Source organism: Acanthochromis polyacanthus, chromosome 4, assembly GCF_021347895.1.
Source record: "Acanthochromis polyacanthus isolate Apoly-LR-REF ecotype Palm Island chromosome 4, KAUST_Apoly_ChrSc, whole genome shotgun sequence".
Taxonomy (NCBI): domain Eukaryota; kingdom Metazoa; phylum Chordata; class Actinopteri; family Pomacentridae; genus Acanthochromis; species Acanthochromis polyacanthus.
This window is the reverse complement of record NC_067116.1, coordinates 797,057-818,043: the sequence shown is the minus strand read 5'-3', so window position 1 is coordinate 818,043 and position 20,987 is coordinate 797,057. Positions and strand designations below refer to the sequence as shown.

General features: G+C 42.9%; 1 protein-coding gene and 1 long non-coding RNA gene across 29 annotated transcripts in view; both read left to right on the top strand.

Moving 5' to 3' along the window:
* Positions 1 to 20,987, top strand: part of LOC110972592 (histone deacetylase 6-like) — a 57,701-nt gene that overhangs the window by 33,181 nt on the left and 3,533 nt on the right. For all 18 annotated transcript variants that reach the window (XM_051946873.1, XM_051946864.1, XM_051946851.1 and 15 more), the window contains 8 exons: positions 716 to 921; positions 995 to 1,187; positions 1,312 to 1,461; positions 2,942 to 3,119; positions 13,037 to 13,395; positions 13,470 to 13,592; positions 13,671 to 13,817; positions 13,894 to 14,022. In XM_051946873.1, coding sequence (XP_051802833.1) covers positions 716 to 921; positions 995 to 1,187; positions 1,312 to 1,461; positions 2,942 to 3,119; positions 13,037 to 13,395; positions 13,470 to 13,592; positions 13,671 to 13,817; positions 13,894 to 14,022 — 1,485 coding nt within the window. The remainder of the gene's footprint in view (positions 1 to 715; positions 922 to 994; positions 1,188 to 1,311; positions 1,462 to 2,941; positions 3,120 to 13,036; positions 13,396 to 13,469; positions 13,593 to 13,670; positions 13,818 to 13,893; positions 14,023 to 20,987) is intronic.
* LOC127533569 (uncharacterized) lies at positions 14,029 to 20,328 on the top strand. Of its 11 annotated transcripts, none has more exons than XR_007941316.1 (3): positions 14,029 to 15,344; positions 15,404 to 15,774; positions 15,810 to 20,328. It is a non-coding gene; the product is annotated as an uncharacterized LOC127533569 (long non-coding RNA). The 11 variants fall into 11 exon arrangements; XR_007941324.1 differs by having other exon boundaries at positions 14,029 to 15,571; positions 15,633 to 15,774; XR_007941320.1 differs by having other exon boundaries at positions 14,029 to 15,656; positions 15,740 to 15,774.

The window sequence follows — 20,987 nt, the reverse complement described above, 5'->3', positions numbered from 1 at the left end:
GTACACTCCACGGTCCTGTTATCACACCTGAGAGCTCCATCTTCTCCAAGTTGGTTTCTCCTGACTAGATCCTTGATGTGGTGGATCTGCTGTCAGATGGACGTCTTTGGATAAAAGCGTCTGATACAAGGGCGTCAGTTTGTTTTTAAAAGTGGGGGGACGGAGACCACAGCACTTTGAGAAAATGTCGAAGAACGGCGGCAAAATGCCACAAGCTGGGCTCGAACTCACAACCACCACACCAAAGGCGGAGGCTCAAGCTGTTGATCTATCGGTACATACGGGAAGAGGCGTCTGTGGGCCGCTATAGTACTAATTCTCCCAGGCCGAAATTTTGCCCCTGCACGCCTCGGGTCGGAGCTTCCACTTGGCACAGGCGCAAATTTAGCATCTGCGCGGGGTTTTTTTTTGTTTTGTTTTTTTTAACCTCACGAAGGTGTGCTGCATGTCTGTGCAACTCTCGGCCGAGTGCGGATGGTGCATTCAGGAGCGTCGGAATTTTCTATACTGCTGAAAATAACTAGGTTTACAACGGCTTACATGTGAAGAATTTGAATGTGTTGGAGACAAAATGACCCCTGACAAAAAGTGGGGGGGACACGTCCCCACCGTCCCCCCCTAAACTGACGCCTATGGTCTGATAAATGAAACTCTAGAATGGTAGAACTGCTCTGTTACCTGTTCAGATGAAGTGATTGGATGTTTACCTGTGCAGGTGAGTAACGGCGTGGCCATTGTCCGTCCACCTGGTCACCACGCTGAGACGGATGCTCCCTGTGGGTTCTGTTTTTTCAACACAGCGGCACTCGCCGCTCGCTACGCCCAGAAAATCTCCCATGATCCTCTGCTGCGAGTCCTGATCCTGGACTGGGACGTTCACCATGGCAACGGGACTCAGCACATGTTTGAGGACGATGACAGGTAATAAAGGGGTGGAGCTTAACGTCTTCCCTCTTGCAGATGAGTGAACTGATGTCTGTCTGTCTGTCTTTAGCGTTCTGTACGTTTCCCTCCATCGCTACGACAATGCTACTTTCTTCCCGTCTTCAGAGGATGCCGCTGTTGACAGGGTGGGTGTGGCTAAGGGGGCGGGGTTTAATGTCAACGTGGCATGGAGTGGAGGGCGGATGGGCGATTCCGACTATCTGGCTGCTTTCCACCACATTGTCATGCCGATTGCTACCGAGGTAACGACCAAGAACACGCAGCAATCAGTCAATCCAAAGAGTCAAAGTTAAACATCTGACCTCACACTGTCCTCTGATTGGTTGTTCTGATCTAATGCAGCCCTCTGATTTGCCGTCTCTGTAGTTTGACCCCGGTCTGGTTCTGGTGTCGGCTGGGTTTGATGCTGCTCGGGGCGACCCGTTGGGTGGATATCTTGTGACCCCAGAGGGATACGCCCACCTCACACACATGCTGATGTCACTGGCCGGAGGGCGTCTCCTGCTCATCCTGGAGGTGAGCTGATCAACCAATCACTGATGATCATTTGATGTGGTCTGACCTAATGAGGTCATGTGACTGTTAGCGATGTCATGAGGTCATGTGACTGTTAGCGATGTCATGAGGTCATGTGACTGTTAGCGATGTCATGAGGTCATGTGACTGTTAGCGATGTCATGTGACTGTAAGCGATGTCATGAGGGTCATGTGACTGTAAGCGATGTCATGAGGGTCATGTGACTGTAAGCGATGTCATGAGGTCATGTGACTGTTAGCGATGTCATGAGGTCATGTGACTGTTAGCAATGTCATGAGGTCATGTGACTGTTAGCGATGTCATGAGGTCATGTGACTGTTAGCGATGTCATGTGACTGTAAGCGATGTCATGAGGTCATGTGACTGTAAGCGATGTCATGAGGTCATGTGACTGTTAGCGATGTCATGAGGTCATGTGACTGTTAGCGATGTCATGAGGTCATGTGACTGTAAGCGATGTCATGAGGTCATGTGACTGTTAGCGATGTCATGAGGTCATGTGACTGTTAGCGATGTCATGAGGTCATGTGACTGTTAGGGATGTCATGAGGTCATGTGACTGTTAGGGATGTCATGAAGTCATGTGACTGTTAGGGATGTCATGAGGTCATGTGACTGTAAGCGATGTCATGAGGTCATGTGACTGTTAGCGATGTCATGAGGTCATGTGACTGTAAGCGATGTCATGAGGTCATGTGACTGTAAGCGATGTCATGAAGTCATGTGACTGTTAGTGATGTCATGAGGTCATGTGACTGTAAGCGATGTCATGAGGTCATGTGACTGTAAGCGATGTCATGAGGTCATGTGACTGTAAGCGATGTCATGAGGTCATGTGACTGTAAGCGATGTCATGAGGTCATGTGACTGTAAGCGATGTCATGAGGTCATGTGACTGTTAGTGATGTCATGAGGTCATGTGACTGTAAGCGATGTCATGAGGTCATGTGACTGTTAGTGATGTCAGGAGGTCATGTGACTGTAAGCGATGTCATGAGGTCATGTGACTGTTAGCGATGTCATGTGACTGTAAGCGATGTCATGAGGTCATGTGACTGTTAGCGATGTCATGAGGTCATGTGACTGTTAGCGATGTCATGAGGTCATGTGACTGTTAGTGATGTCATGAGGTCATGTGACTGTTAGCGATGTCATGAGGTCATGTGACTGTTAGCGATGTCATGAGGTCATGTGACTGTTAGGGATGTCATGAGGTCATGTGACTGTTAGCGATGTCATGAGGTCATGTGACTGTTAGCGATGTCATGAGGTCATGTGACTGTAAGCGATGTCATGAGGTCATGTGACTGTTAGCGATGTCATGAGGTCATGTGACTGTTAGCGATGTCATGAGGTCATGTGACTGTTAGCGATGTCATGAGGTCATGTGACTGTTAGCGATGTCATGAGGTCATGTGACTGTTAGCGATGTCATGAGGTCATGTGACATCTCTCCAGGGAGGCTATAACTTGTCGTCCATCTCGGACTCCATGACGATGTGCACCAGTGTGTTGCTTGGAGACCCTCCTCCATCTTTAGCACGGCCCCTCCTCCCTCCTCACCGCAGCGCCGTGGCAACGATCAACGAGGTCATCCGTCATCACGCTCCCTACTGGAGGACCCTGAAGATACACAGTCAGTGACACTGATTTCATTTTTTTACTGTCTTTTATTCTTTATTTTTGAACTTTTGGCTAATGTGTTATTCATTTCAATTCATTTAATTTAATTCAATTCAATTCAATTTTATTTATATAGCGTCAATTACAGTCAAATCGTCTCAAGACGCTTTACAGAACCCATATGCCTGACCCCCAGAGCAGCCCAAAGGAGACAGTGGCAGGAAAACAGCCTTTTAACAGGGAAGAAACCTCGAGCAGAACCCGGCTCTATATAGGGGGGACCCATCTGCCTGCTGGCCGGGGGGTTGAGAGGGACAGAGGAGGGCAAGGGGGAGGGATGGGAGAAGAGGGAGGGGTGGGAAAGCAAGGAAAACACAACACACATTTGGATACATGCATGACAGGATATGTGACACAGACAAAGTATAAGCTAACATTGAAAACTGACTCATAGTTTACTCTGATGATGTACGGCTCTGACATTAAACATACTCCATATATAGCTAGCAGTAAAATTCAAACAGTATGTAAGTTAGCATAACAGGATAGTGAAGGCGATGCAGAGTTGACTGGTGGAAAAGGGGAGCTGGAAGCAGAGGGCTGGAGGAAGGTCAGCAGCAGCATCCCACAGTGGACATGATGGAGACTGGACCAGCTGGTGGAACATCAACCGCAGATCTGAAGCATCCAGCTCTGGGACCAGGGACACTCAGAGAAATAGCACAGGGGGAAACAGAGTGAATGTACTGCAATAACGGTATACATATTAAATGTAAAGGTAGATAGAGAAGGGCTCAGTGCGTCAAGAAAAGTCCCCCAGCAGCCTATAGGCCTATAGCAGCATGACTAGAGGCAGAACGAAGGGACGTCCAAGAGGGAGTCAGCTGTGCAATGAAGACACAAGCCGAACCCCTGTGGGTCACCCAGTCAGCCCCAACTATAAGATTTGTCAAAAAGGAACGTTTTAAGCCTGGTCTTAAAAACAGAGAGGGTATCTGCCTCCAGAACCCAAACTGGGAGCAGGTTCCACAGGAGAGGAGCTGATAACTGAAGGCTCTGCCTCCCATTCTACTTTTAGAGATTCTAGGAACAACAAGTAAGCCTGCAGCTTGAGAGCGAAGAGTTCTACTAGGATAATAAGGTACTATCAGATCTTTAAGATATGATGGAGATTGGTTATTAAGAGCTTTATATGTCAGAAGAAGGATTTTAAATTCTATTCTGGATTTAACAGGAAGCCAGTGAAGAGAAGCAAGTATAGGGGAAATATGATCTCTTTTGCTAACTCCTGTCAGTACTCTGGCAGCAGCATTTTGGATCAACTGTAGATGTTTGAGAGAGCTATTTGGACAACCCGATAATAAGGAATTGCAATAGTCAAGCCTGGAAGTAACAAAAGCATGAACTAGTTTTTCTGCATCACTCTGAGACAGAATGTTCCTGATTTTTACAATATTACGCAGGTGAAAAAAGGAAGTCCTACAGACTTGCATTATGTGGGAGTTAACCTTTAAGCTTCAGTCAATTCCAGCCGTTTTCAGTGCAAAAAATCGCTAATATTCTATTTTTAAATAAAAAAAATTACGAAAAATACGGGGAATATTGGACGGGCATCACGAGGTGCATTTCCTTGAAAATGACCGATTCGGGGATTTTATACGACTTCAGGACATGTTTTGGACAAAATAGTTTCCTGGCTTGTGTCGTCTGGATGTAAAAGGTTGGATTATGGCCGTTTTTTGTGGAATCTTTTTTTTGTGTGTAGTAATGAACCCGGAAATGTGAGTCTCGCTGTGTGCGTTGAAGCCGTGTATAGAGAACGGATGGATGGATATTTGTTTTTGTCGGACAAATGTGTTTTTCTCACCCGCTGTAGTAATCGCATCTGAAAGTGGTTTATACCGGCGGATTCATGAGAATCTAAGCTTTCCATCGGCGTATAGTGTTTGTATAATCGTGAATGCAGTCGGACATTCTTGAAATTCCTATGCAAATTAGTAGGTGTACCGCCGGCGGTACACCTACGACGCACTGAAGCGTAAAGGGTTAAAGGACATGTCCTGGTCAAAAATAACTCCAAGATTCCTCACAGTAGTACTGGAGGCCAACGTGATGCCATCCAGAGTAACTATTTGCTTTGAAAGCGAGTTTCTAAGATGTTTGGGGCCAAATACAATGACTTCAGTTTTGTCTGAATTTAGCAGTAGGAAGTTAAAAGTCATCCAGGTTTTAATGTCCTTAAGACAATCTTGCAGTCTAGCTAACTGATCAGTTTCATCTGGCTTCATAGATAAATACAATTGTGTGTCATCTGCATAACAATGGAAGTTAATACAATGCTTCCTAATAATATTGCCTAAAGGAAGCATGTATAATGTGAAAAGTATCGGTCCTAAGACAGAACCCTGAGGAACTCCATGATTAACTTTAGTATGCTCAGAAGAGTTATTGTTGACATGCACAAACTGGAACCTATCTGATAAGTAGGATTTAAACCAGTCCAGTGCTGTCCCTTTAATGCCAATTGAATGTTCTAGACGCTGTAATAAAATGTTGTGGTCGATTGTGTCAAACGCTGCACTAAGATCTAACAAAACAAGTATAGAGACTAGTCCATTATCTGATGCTATGAGAAGGTCATTAGTAACTTTCGCCAGAGCTGTTTCTGTGCTATGATGCACTCTGAAGCCTGACTGAAACATTTCAAACTAATTATTCCTTTGTAAGTGTTCACATAATTGATTTGCAACTGTTCTTTCCAGAATTTTAGAGAGAAATGGTAGGTTGGATATCGGTCTATAGTTAGCTAACACATCTGGATCTAAAGTGGGCTTTTTAAGCAAAGGTTTGATGACAGCAACCTTAAAAGCCTGTGGTACATAGCCTGTTACTAGAGAGAGATTAATCAGATCTAACATTGAAGAATTAATTAAAGGTAAAATCTCCTTGAAGAGTCTAGTTGGGATAGGATCTAAAAGACATGTTGATGGTTTGGATGTAGAAACTGTTGAAATTAGTTCAGAGAGACATATAGGAGTGAAGAATTCTAAAGATTCATCAGGTCTAACAGCCAATTCAAAAGCATCTGTGACATTTGTAGGAAGGGCCAGATTAATTTTATCTCTAATCAGAACTATTTTATGTGTAAAGAAGCTCATGAAGTCGTTACTGGTTAAAGCTAAAGGAATACAAGGTTCAACAGAGCTCTGACTCTTTGTCAGCCTGGCTACAGTGCTAAAGAGAAACCTAGGGTTGTTCTTGTTCTCATCTATTAAAGATGAATAATAAGTTGTCCTGGCATTACGAAGAGCTTTTTTATAGATTACTAGACTATTTTTCCAAGCCACATACACTTCCTCTGAATTAGTGGAATACCACTTTCTTTCCAGCTTTAAAGTCCACAGCTGGAATTATACCAAGGAGCAAGTCTTCTCTGAGATATAACTTTCTTTTTTACAGGTGCAACACTATCAAGAGTTGTACGCAGTGAGGCTGAAGCATTATTAACATAATAATCCACTTCTGTGGGGGTAAAATAATAATAATTGCCTTCTGATTTATCAGTAAATGTTGCTGAAGTAAACAGTGAGGGTATTATTTCCTTAAATTTAGATACTGAATTGTCAGACAAACACCTACTGTAATGATATTTGTTCTCAGCTGCTAAACAATCCTTTACTTTAAATTGAAATGTTATCATAAAATGGTCAGAAAGAAGAGGGTTCTGGGGAAATACTGTTAACTCTTCAATTTCTAAGCCATAAGTCAGGACAAGGTCAAGAGTGTGATTAAAACTATGAGTTGGTTTATTTACATGTTGAGTCTAATAATGAATTAAAAGCTGTTGTAAGGCTGTCGCTGTCTATGTCAACATGAATGTTAAAGTCACCCACAATAATAACTTTGTCTGAACTGAGCACTAATTCAGATAAAAAGTCTGAGAATTGAGATAAAAACTCAGAATAAGGAGCAGGAGGACGATATATAACAACAAATAAAACTGGTTTCTGAGCTTTCAAATCTGGATGAGAGAGACTAAGAGTGAGATTTTCCAATGAGCTGTAATCAGGTTTAGGCCTCTGGTTCAATTTTAAACTAGAATGGTAGATTGCTGCTACTCCTCCTCCTCGGCCTGTGATTCCAGGAATATGACAGTTAATATGACGAGGGGGAGTTGATTCGTTTAGGCTAACAAATTCTTCCTGCTGCAACCAGGTTTCAGTCAAACAGAACAAATCAATCTGGTGATCAGTTATCAACTCATTTACTAGCAGAGATTTAGACGAGAGAGATCTAATATTTAACAGACCACATTTAATTTTCCTGTCTCTTTGCTCTGTTGAAATAGTGGTATTAATTTTTATTAAATTTTTGTGGTTACTATTTCTTTTGTATATTTTTGATTTGTTTAATTTATTGAATTTTGGTGGTCGGGGGACAGACACAGTCTCAATAAAGTTAACTGAATTACTGGAGGGTGACAGCTGTGAGGAAACTGCAGAGAGGTGTGTAAGACTACAGCTCTGCATCCTGGTCTTAACTCTGGGTTGTCATGCTTTAGGAGTACTAATAAAATCAGCCATATTCCTAGAAATGAGAGCTGTGTGAGAGCGGATTCTTTGGTACTGTTAATGAGGAATAACACTCGGAGACAAGGATGACTCAGAGTCAAAATATTCATTTAAGAATATTTAGTAAAAACGCATTGGATAGTACAGAAATGCATGCATGCAGACTCTCTGTTGTTCTAGCTGACAGACTCTAAACTAAGACAATATTCCTCTGCATGCAGCTGTTCGCAACAGAGAGTGAATTCTAAACTATTACATGAGTTTTTAACTAAGAAGGTGTTGTCTTCTGATTGGTTCACACTGCCGGATGTCTTCAGTCTTCGTCCAATCCGAGCCGTCTTCACCCTGTAATCAGAGTACTTTGCATGTGTGTGTATGTGGCTGCCTGAGGTGTGACTTCCTGTGAGCTTTGCACAGACGACAACTCGGCTCTCTGCAGACAACAGGTCTGAGCTTCTTGCTCACTTTATGCTGAGCTTTGAATCAGCTTATTAAATTTATATTTAATAGGGATGGGACGGTTTATGAAACGGACCCGAACCGTTCGGGACGGCTGTCTCGGTTCGGGGCGCATGCGTACCGTTCGGTTCACACTCATGCTCAACTTTGGGTGTGTCCCGGGAAATCAATTGAAGAGAAGGTGCGAACATGGCGAGCGGAGAAGACTTGGAGCTGGAAGATGCGTCAGCAGCGTTATATAGGTCTGGTGTGTGGGACCACTTTGCATTCAGGGTGACCCACGAAAGCGGTAAGAAAGTTGTGGACAAAAGTGCGACAGTGTGCAAGCACTGTGCAACGCGTGTCACTTACGCTAGCGGAAACACATCTAACATGTCGGCTCATCTGCGGAGACATCACCCCACGGTGACATGCAGCGCAAGCAGGAGGGGTGGAGAGCTAGGCAAGGAGCCGGCCAGGGCTGCACAAAGTCTCCTCCCCTTTTAAACAAATGTACAAAGACCAGTCAGACAAGACGAAAGGGGCGGCATGGATCAGTGGGTAGAGTGGCTGTCTTGTAACTGGAAGGTTGCTGGTTCAATCCTCGGCCCGTTGTGCTCATGTTGAGGTGTCCCTGAGCAAGACCCCTAACCCCTAACTGCTCCTGGTGGGTTGTGGTTAGAGCCTTGCGTGGCAGCTCCCACCATCAGTGTGTGAATGGGTGAATGTGACATATCATGTAAAGCGCTTTGGATAAAAGCGCAATATAAATACAACCATTTACCATTTATAACGAAAGCACTGGGGTGTTTCATCACTAAAGACATGCAACCTTTTGCCGTGGTTGAGGGTGCAGGATTTCAGTGCATGATAAAGGCACTGGAGCCGCGATATAAAATCCCCTCCCGCAAACACTTCAGCTGCACGGTAATTCCCGCACTTTATGAAGAGACCCGGCGGAGACTTGTGAACGAGTTGTCTGACACAGCTTGTGTTGCTCTTACTACGGATGGATGGACATCCAGGGCAACTGAAAGTTTCCTTACTGTGACTGTCCATTACATTCCCTCAGAGTGGAAGATGAAAAGTTCTGTTTTACAGACACGCCCCCTTTATGAGAGCCACACCAGTGAGCAGCTCTCTGAAGCACTGACAGAAGCAGTGACCGAATGGAAGTTGCAGAGGGACAGCAGCACAATCCCTGTTACTACAGACAATGCAAAGAATATGGTGAATGCAGTAAATGCAACAGCTGGACTGGGTCCACAAATTGGCTGCTTTGCACATACAGTTAATCTGGCAGCTAAGAATGCAGTTTCAATAAGTCAGGTATCGCGACTGCTGGGGAAGATTAGGAAGGTGGTGACATTCTTCCATCGCAGCACAACAGCCAGCCATGTCCTAAAAACCAAACAGAGGATGCTGGAATTGCCAGCTCATAAACTAATACACGATGTCTCCACCCGCTGGAACACAACATATGACATGCTGGAGCGTTATTTGGAACAGCAGGCTGCCATCTACTCTGCTCTGATGGAGAAGGATGTTAAGAAACATCTCAAGGACATCTCTGTTTTGAATGATGGTGAGGCAAAACTGGCAGAGGATCTGATTAAGATTCTTAAACCCCTGAAGAATGTGACAACCCTCATGAGCACAGAAACATCTCCCTCAGTGTCGATGATCATCCCTCTGCAGAAGATGATATTAAAATCCATGACAACAAGTGAAGAGGACAGCTCCACCATCAAAGATGCTAAGGCAGCCGTCACCAAAGACCTGGAAGTCAGATACGGGAACCCTGAGCTTCAGGACTATCTGCACAGAACAGCAGCCCTGGATCCAAGATTTAAGTCCCTGCCCTACTTGGAAGAAGCCTCTGTTGAGAGAATCTACAGTGATGTTATCAGGGAAATCACGGAAATTAAAGAGCAGGTATTGCTGTTTTTATTTTTGCAATTGTTAATAAATGTAATCTATTTTATCATCTTTACTATTACTTGCTGTTTACTACTACTAAAAATACTATGTTATTTGTCATTTTATCATGCAGGGTCAACCCAGAGAAGTCCAGGTGGATAGTTCATCCTCAGCTGGAGAGCCAGGGACGTCAGGGACGTCATCTCCCAAGAAAAAATCTGCCATGGCAGAATTTTTGGGGGAATTTTTTCCAACAGAGAAGGAAACCACCAAAACTCTGTCCCAGACCACTGAGGAGGAGGTCATGTCATACAGGGTCACAGGCTGCATCCCTGTGGATGCAGACCCACTTGCATGGTGGAAGGACAATGAACATAAATATCCTCACATTGCTAAATTGGCACAATGTTACCTCACAGTTCAAGGTACATCGGTGCCAAGTGAGAGAGTTTTCTCCACTGCAGGGGACATTGTCACTGCAAGTAGATCCCGTCTCTTGGCCGAGAACGTGGACAAGCTGATCTTCTTGCAGAAGAATTTGATAATAGAATGAGCAGAGCTGTGTGAGGGAGTGCAGTAGAGTATCTGTTTGGTTTACGCTGCATTTCATGTTATTGACCTCTTCATTTGGATCATTTATTTTATGTTACCTTACATAACACAGTGACACTTTAAGTTTGATAAACATTCCAGCCTCATTTGTTTGATTGTATTTCAAATACTGCACTTTAATTTCAAGTGGTTAGTGTTCGAAGAAAATGTTATTTTTGTGGTGATTTCAAAGGAACCTAAGTATGATAGGGCTTATGCTTTACATTGACGGTATAATCTGAGTTGTAAAAACAGCAATGTAAAGTTCTTTCATATTATGCACAAATTCAACCGTCTGACTTGTAAGATTCTTTTTTTTTTTTAGATATATTGTTTTCCAAATAAATGAAAAGCGTGTTGGAACTACCAATGTCTCAGCTTTCAGGGCCAGAATCTCACTTCCCTTTAACCTAAGACTGTCACAATAATGTATCAAATGTCAGGCTGCCTCATTCTTTAAGTTTTAACATTACTATAAAGACATAATTGACTTTTGAAACAATTAATGTGTACCGAACCGAAAACCGTGACCACAAAACCGTGATATGAACCGAACCGTGTATTTTGTGAACCGTCCCACCCCTAATATTTAATAATAGTACAACAATATCAATAATTTAATTATTTGTATAAGGCAGATTAATCTGATTTGATCCCTATTTTAATCTAGGATCCTCATAGGTTAATATAAGATTTCTATGCCTGTCCCCAATTTACTGTTAATTTAAGACATTGTTGATTGCATTTTCTTTTAAGTATTTTTCTTATGAACATTATATTCTAATCTTAATTCCCCAATATTGTTTATGGTTTAATACTTTAACTTTTATTCTTGTTTGAGCAACTGGCCTTTGTTTGAACCTTTCAGCCCTTTCTTTGTCCTCTGTGCCTACTCAGCACATCTCTGTAACCACAGAAGCCCCCCCGTTCTTCAAGGTGCTCCATCCGGTTTAACGGGTGTTCTACCTTTTTCTCTTAAAACCGTCAGCCTGTGTCTTATTTTTGTGTCAGCTTGTCAAGATGAGGTGAGGATGGAATGCGAGTAATTTTCCCCTCAGCACTATTCTTAAAGTCATATGAAACCGCAGGCCTTTTGCTAAATAGAACGTGAAGTATTTACCTTAAGTCAACGTTTTCCTTTAGGTTAGAAGTTGAAGCTTAAACATTTTCATTAGCTCTCTAATATACTTGATTATAGGGTTAATACAAGTTGCAAGCACACTGATATACAATTGGTTACATGATGTGATCAAATGATGATTTATGATTAAATGGATTATAACTAAAGATAGAATTAAAACATGATTGTTTGATAGATAGGTTGAAATGAATATTCCCCACAGCTGCACCAGCCAAAGTGGGATGGATGCCGTCTCTCCTAATCAGACCAGGTTTTCCCCAAAAAGAGCTCCAATTATCAATAAAGCCCACGTCGTTTGATGGACACCACATAGACAACCAGCGGCGAAACGACGGCATGCGGCTAAACATGTCATCGCTGGTCAGATCAGGCAAGGGTCCAGAGAAAACTACGGAGTCCGACATGGTTTTGGCGAAAGTACACACCGATGCCACGCTAATTTTGGTGACCTCCGATTGGCGTAACCGGGTGTCGTTACCGCCGACGTGAATAACAATCTTACTATATTTATGATTATCTTTAGCCAGCAGTTTCAAATTTGCTTCCATGTCGCCCGCTCTGGCCCCTGGGAGGCATTTAACTATGGTCGCTGGTGTCGCTAGCTTCACGTTTCTGACTATGGAGCTGCCAATGATCACAGTTGGTTTCTCAGCGGGTGTGTCGCTGAGCGGGGAAAAACGATTAGAAACATGAAGCGGTTTGTGGTGAGCCGGGACAGCAGGCTTGAGTTTAGGACTGTTTTTCCTACAAACTGTCACCCATCCACCCGGCTGTTCGGGCGCTGCTAAGGGACGGCTAACAGATGCTACACTAGCAGCTAAGCTATTGCGGTCCGCACCGGCTAAGGGGCCCTGGCTAGCTGCTTGCGGGTTATTTTCCATGGTGCGGAGCCGCGATTCCAATTCAGAGAGCCTCGCCTCCAGAACTACAAAAAGGCTGCACTTATTACACATATCGTTATCACTAAAGGAGGCAGAGGAATAACTAAACATGTGGCACACTGAGCAGGAGAGGGAGAGAGAGGGAGATTTTATTTACATATAAATTTTATTTATATGTTTCTTTAGTTTTTACTTTTTGTTATTTTTGATGAAATTTTTATTATTTTAATTAATTGATTTGTTTGTAAAAATATTTTACTTAATTTTTGAGATGAATTAGCATAAATTTGATAAAGATTTCAAGCTTTTTCCTGTTTTAATTTTTACTGAAACAATGTTCTGGTCCTGTCGGACTCGTTTCCATCTGCTGATGTTACGTTCTGTTCAGTTCCACAGTCGGTGCTAGCCGCTCTGCCGTCCCCAAAGCATCGTGGGAAACGTAGTTCGAAAGGAACCAGCAGGAAGTCGGAGCAGAACGCCGCCAACAGACCGCCGTCTGCAGACGCCATGGTAACACACGGAGCTTCCCATCAGAGAACAGGTGACCCCGTAAGTGTGGCTGTTTTGTCCAATCAGGCGCAGTGCAGTCTGGAGCAGCTCACGCAGGGATTAGCCTGTTTGGACATCAGTCAGATCTCAGCTACGTCCACGCCGGTGGGCGGGGCCAGGCCAAAGGTCCGCTTGAGCCCGGAAGGGGAGCCTGGTGATGTCACACCTGAGCTCAGCCAATCAGCAGAGCTACCTCAGGTGAGCCATCAGATGAACCCCGCCCCCTTGGTGACTCTGACCTCTTCCTGATTTATGTTGTCTATCATTCGCAGAAGATCACCGTGACAACGCCACAGTTAGTCGCTGCTGGAGACAAAGCTGCAGAAGGAGAGGGGGCGGAGCCAGAGACAGAGGGAGCTTGTGGTTGGTCGAAGCCTCAGACATCTCTGGAGCTGGTGGGCGGTGTCAGAAAGCTTAATATTGACATCACTCATCGATAAAGAACTGATGTCCACCTGTCTGTCTCTCTGCAGTCCACTCTGTATGTGGTCGACCCCCTGCCGTGGTGTCCTCACCTGGACGCCGTGAAGCCCCTCCCACCTTCAGGTGTGGATGTCCTCCTGCCGTGTGAGGACTGCGGCTCTGATGCTGAGAACTGGATCTGTCTCACCTGTTACCAGGTAGTCCGTCTCAACTGTCGCACACCCTCTAACCCTGACCCATGAAGTGTCTCAGCTGTCAACGACGTGTCCTCAGGTGTTCTGTGGTCGCTACGTCAACGAGCACATGGTGTCTCACGGCGTCGTCTCCCAACACCCAATGGTGCTGAGCTTCTCTGATCTGTCAGTGTGGTGCTACCTGTGTGAGGCGTACGTCCACAACCAGGTAACACAACTAGGTAACACAACTAGGTAACACACAGGTAACACAACCAGGTAACACACAGGTAACACAACCAGGAAACACACAGGTAACACACAGTTAACACACAGGAAACACACAGGTAACACAACCAGGAAACACACAGGTAACACACAGGTAACACACAGGAAACACACAGGTAACACACAGGAAACACACAGGAAACACACAGTTAAAACACAGTTAACACACAGGAAACACACAGGTAACACAACCAGGTAACACACAGGTAACACATCCAGGAAACACACATGTAACACAACCAGGTAACACACAGGTAACACACATGTAACACAACCAGGTAACACACAGTTTACACAACCAGGTAACACACAGGTAACACACATGTAACACAACCAGGTAACACAGGTTACACAACCAGGTAACACACAGATAACACAACCAGGTAACACAACCATGTAACACACAGGTAACACAACCAGGTAACACACAGGTAACACACAGGTAGCACATAGGTAACACACATGTAACACAACAAGGTAACACACAGGTAGCACACACAGGTAACACAACCAGGTAACACACACAGGTAACACACAGGTAACACACACAGGTAACACAATCAGGTATCAACCAGGTAACACACCCAGGTAACACACAGGTAACACACAGGTAACACAACCAGGAAACACACAGTTAACACACAGTTAACACACAGGAAACACACAGGTAACACACAGTTAACACACAGGAAACACAAAGGTAACACAACCAGGTAACACACAGGTAACACAACCAGGAAACACACAGGTAACACACATGTAACACAACCAGGTAACACACAGTTTACACAACCAGGTAACACACAGGTAACACACATGTAACACAACCAGGTAACACAGGTTACACAACCAGGTAACACACAGATAACACAACCAGGTAACACAACCATGTAACACACAGGTAACACAACCAGGTAACACACAGGTAACACACAGTTAGCACATAGGTAACACACATGTAACACAACAAGGTAACACACAGGTAACACACACAGGTAACACAACCAGGTAACACACACAGGTAACACACACAGGTAACACAATCAGGTATCAACCAGGTAACACACCCAGGTAACACACAGGTAACACAATCAGGTAACACACAGATAACACAATCAGGTAACACAACCAGGGAACACAACCAGGTAACACACAGGTAACACAATCAGGTAACACAATCAGGTAACACACAGATAACACAGCCAGGTAACACAGGTATCACACACAGGTAACACAATCAGGTAACACAGGTATCACACACAGGTAACACAATCAGGTAACACACAGATAACACAACCAGGTAACACAGGTGTCACACACAGGTAACACAACCAGGTAACACAATCAGGTAACACACAGATAACACAACCAGTTAACACAGGTATCACACACAGATAACACAACCAGGTAACACACAGGTAACACAACCAGGTAACACACAGGTAACACAACCAGGTAACACACAGGTAACACACAGGTAACACAACCAGGTAACACAACCAGGTAACACAATCAGGTAACACACAGGTAACACACAGGTAACACAACCAGGTAACACACAGATAACACAACCAGGTAACACAGGTATCACACACAGGTAACACAATCAGGTAACACACAGGTAACACAACCAGGTAACACACAGGTAACACAACCAGGTAACACACAGGTAACACAACCAGGTAACACACAGGTAACACAACCAGGTAACACACAGGTAACACACAGGTAACACACAGGTAACACAGCCAGGTAACACACAGGTAACACAACCAGGTAACACAATCAGGTAACACAACCAGGTAACACACAGGTAACACACAGGTAACACAACCAGGTAACACACAGATAACACAACCAGGTAACACAGGTATCACACACAGGTAACACAATTGGGTAATACAACCAGGTAACACACAGGTAACACAACCAGGTAACACACAGGTAACACAACTACCTGTTACCTGGCTGTGTAGCATAAGTAGTGAACTGGAGGAGGGTCTTCATGGATCAGAAGATTCATTTCATATTCATATTCCTTTTAATAGAACAGATTGTTTTACGTTCCTGAAGGAACCTTAAAGTTCAGAATGACTTTCATAAACCAGAACCAGGAACCAATAATTGTTCCTGGGACTCTGAAATATTCACACTAGGATACATCCCATAATACTGATGGTCAGACTAGGATACATCCCATAATACTGATGTTCACACTAGGATACATCCCATAATACTGATGTTCACACTAGGATACATCCCATAATACTGATGATCACCAGGAAACATCCCATAATACTGATGATCACTAGGATACATCCCATAATACTGATGATCACCAGGATACATCCCATAATACTGATGATCACTAGGATACATCCCGTAATACTGATGGTCACACTAGGATACATCCCATAATACTGATGATCACCAGGATACATCCCATAATACTGATGATCACTAGGATACATCCCATAATACTGATGATCACTAGGATCCATCCCATAATACTGATGATCACTAGGATACATCCCATAATACTGATGGTCACTAGGACACATCCCATAATACTGATGATCACACTAGGATACATCCCATAATACTGATGATCACTAGGATACATCCCATAATACTGATGATCACTAGGATACATCCCATAATACTGATGATCACCAGGATACATCCCATAATACTGATGGTCACACTAGGATACATCCCATAATACTGATGATCACCAGGATACATCCCATAATACTGATGATCACTAGGATACATCCCATAATACTGATGATCACACTAGGATACATCCCATAATACTGATGATCACACCAGGATACATCCCATAATACTGATGGTCACACTAGGATACATCCCATAATACTGATGATCACTAGGATACATCCCATAATACTGATGATCACTAGGATACATCCCATAATACTGATGGTCACACTAGGATACATCCCATAATACTGATGATCACCAGGATACATCCCATAATACTGATGATCACACTAGGATACATCCCATAATACTGATGGTCACTAGGATACATCCCATAATACTGATGATCACACTAGGATACATCCCATAATACTGATGATCACTAGGATACATCCCATAATACTGATGATCACCAGGATACATCCCATAATACTGATGATCACACCAGGATACATCCCATAATACTGATGGTCACACTAGGATACATCCCATAATACTGATGATCACTAGGATACATCCCATAATACTGATGATCACTAGGATACATCCCATAATACTGATGGTCACACTAGGATACATCCCATAATACTGATGGTCACTAGGATACATCCCATAATACTGATGATCACACTAGGATACATCCCATAATACTGATGGTCACTAGGATACATCCCATAATACTGATGATCACACTAGGATACATCCCATAATACTGATGGTCACTAGGATACATCCCATAATACTGATGATCACACTAGGATACATCCCATAATACTGATGGTCACTAGGATACATCCCATAATACTGATGATCACACTAGGATACATCCCATAATACTGATGATCACTAGGATACATCCCATAATACTGATGATCACTAGGATACATCCCATAATACTGATGGTCACTAGGACACATCCCATAATACTGATGATCACCAGGATACATCCCATAATACTGATGATCACTAGGATACATCCCATAATACTGATGGTCACTAGGACACATCCCATAATACTGATGATCACACTAGGATACATCCCATAATACTGATGATCACCAGGATACATCCCATAATACTGATGGTCACTAGGATACATCCCATAATACTGATGATCACTAGGATACATCCCATAATACTGATGATCAGCAGGATACATCCCATAATACTGATGATCACTAGGATACATCCCATAATACTGATGGTCACTAGGATACATCCCATAATACTGATGATCACACTAGGATACATCCCATAATACTGATGGTCACTAGGATACATCCCATAATACTGATGATCACACTAGGATACATCCCATAATACTGATGATCACTAGGATACATCCCATAATACTGATGATCACTAGGATACATCCCATAATACTGATGGTCACTAGGACACATCCCATAATACTGATGATCACACTAGGATACATCCCATAATACTGATGATCACCAGGATACATCCCATAATACTGATGATCACCAGGATACATCCCATAATACTGATGGTCACTAGGATACATCCCATAATACTGATGATCACACTAGGATACATCCCATAATACTGATGATCACTAGGATACATCCCATAATACTGATGGTCACTAGGACACATCCCATAATACTGATGATCACACTAGGATACATCCCATAATACTGATGATCACACTAGGATACATCCCATAATACTGATGATCACACTAGGATACATCCCATAATACTGATGGTCACTAGGATACATCCCATAATACTGATGATCACTAGGATACATCCCATAATACTGATGATCACACTAGGATACATCCCATAATACTGATGGTCACACTAGGATACATCCCATAATACTGATGGTCACTAGGATACATCCCATAATACTGATGATCACTAGGATACATCCCATAATACTGATGATCACTAGGATACATCCCATAATACTGATGGTCACTAGGACACATCCCATAATACTGATGATCACACTAGGATACATCCCATAATACTGATGGTCACTAGGATACATCCCATAATACTGATGATCACACTAGGATACATCCCATAATACTGATGGTCACTAGGATACATCCCATAATACTGATGATCACTAGGATACATCCCATAATACTGATGATCACACTAGGATACATCCCATAATACTGATGGTCACTAGGATACATCCCATAATACTGATGATCACTAGGATACATCCCATAATACTGATGATCACTAGGATACATCCCATAATACTGATGGTCACTAGGACACATCCCATAATACTGATGATCACACTAGGATACATCCCATAATACTGATGATCACCAGGATACATCCCATAATACTGATGATCACCAGGATACATCCCATAATACTGATGATCACTAGGATACATCCCATAATACTGATGATCACACTAGGATACATCCCATAATACTGATGGTCACTAGGATACATCCCATAATACTGATGATCACTAGGATACATCCCATAATACTGATGATCACACTAGGATACATCCCATAATACTGATGATCACAGAAGGATACATCCCATAATACTGATGATCACCAGGATACATCCCATAATACTGATGATCACACTAGGATACATCCCATAATACTGATGGTCACTAGGATACATCCCATAATACTGATGATCACTAGGATACATCCCATAATACTGATGATCACACTAGGATACATCCCATAATACTGATGGTCACTAGGATACATCCCATAATACTGATGATCACTAGGATACATCCCATAATACTGATGATCACACTAGGATACATCCCATAATACTGATGATCACAGAAGGATACATCCCATAATACTGATGGTCACACTAGGATACATCCCATAATACTGATGGTCACTAGGATACATCCCATAATACTGATGATCACACTAGGATACATCCCATAATACTGATGATCACAGAAGGATACATCCCATAATACTGATGATCACCAGGATACATCCCATAATACTGATGATCACACTAGGATACATCCCATAATACTGATGGTCACTAGGATACATCCCATAATACTGATGATCACTAGGATACATCCCATAATACTGATGATCACACTAGGATACATCCCATAATACTGATGATCACTAGGATACATCCCATAATACTGATGATCACTAGGATACATCCCATAATACTGATGATCACACTAGGATACATCCCATAATACTGATGATCACACTAGGATACATCCCATAATACTGATGGTCACTAGGATACATCCCATAATACTGATGATCACACTAGGATACATCCCATAATACTGATGGTCACTAGGACACATCCCATAATACTGATGATCACACTAGGATACATCCCATAATACTGATGGTCACTAGGATACATCCCATAATACTGATGATCACACTAGGATACATCCCATAATACTGATGATCACAGAAGGATACATCCCATAATACTGATGGTCACTAGGATACATCCCATAATACTGATGATCACACTAGGATACATCCCATAATACTGATGGTCACTAGGATACATCCCATAATACTGATGATCACACTAGGATACATCCCATAATACTGATGGTCACTAGGACACATCCCATAATACTGATGATCACACTAGGATACATCCCATAATACTGATGATCACAGAAGGATACATCCCATAATACTGATGGTCACTAGGATACATCCCATAATACTGATGATCACAGAAGGATACATCCCATAATACTGATGGTCACTAGGATACATCCCATAATACTGATGATCACAGAAGGATACATCCCATAATACTGATGATCACACTAGGATACATCCCATAATACTGATGGTCACAGAAAGATACATCCCATAATACTGATGATCACTCGGATACATCCCATAATACTGATGGTCACAGAAGGATACATCCCATAATACTGATGATCACACGAGGATACATCCCATAATACTGATGATCACCAGGATACATCCCATAATACTGATGATCACACCAGGATACATCCCATAATACTGATGATCACACCAGGATACATCCCATAATACTGATGGTCACTAGGATACATCCCATAATACTGATGGTCACACTAGGATACATCCCATAATACTGATGATCACACCAGGATACATCCCATAATACTGATGATCACTAGGATACATCCCATAATACTGATGATCACTAG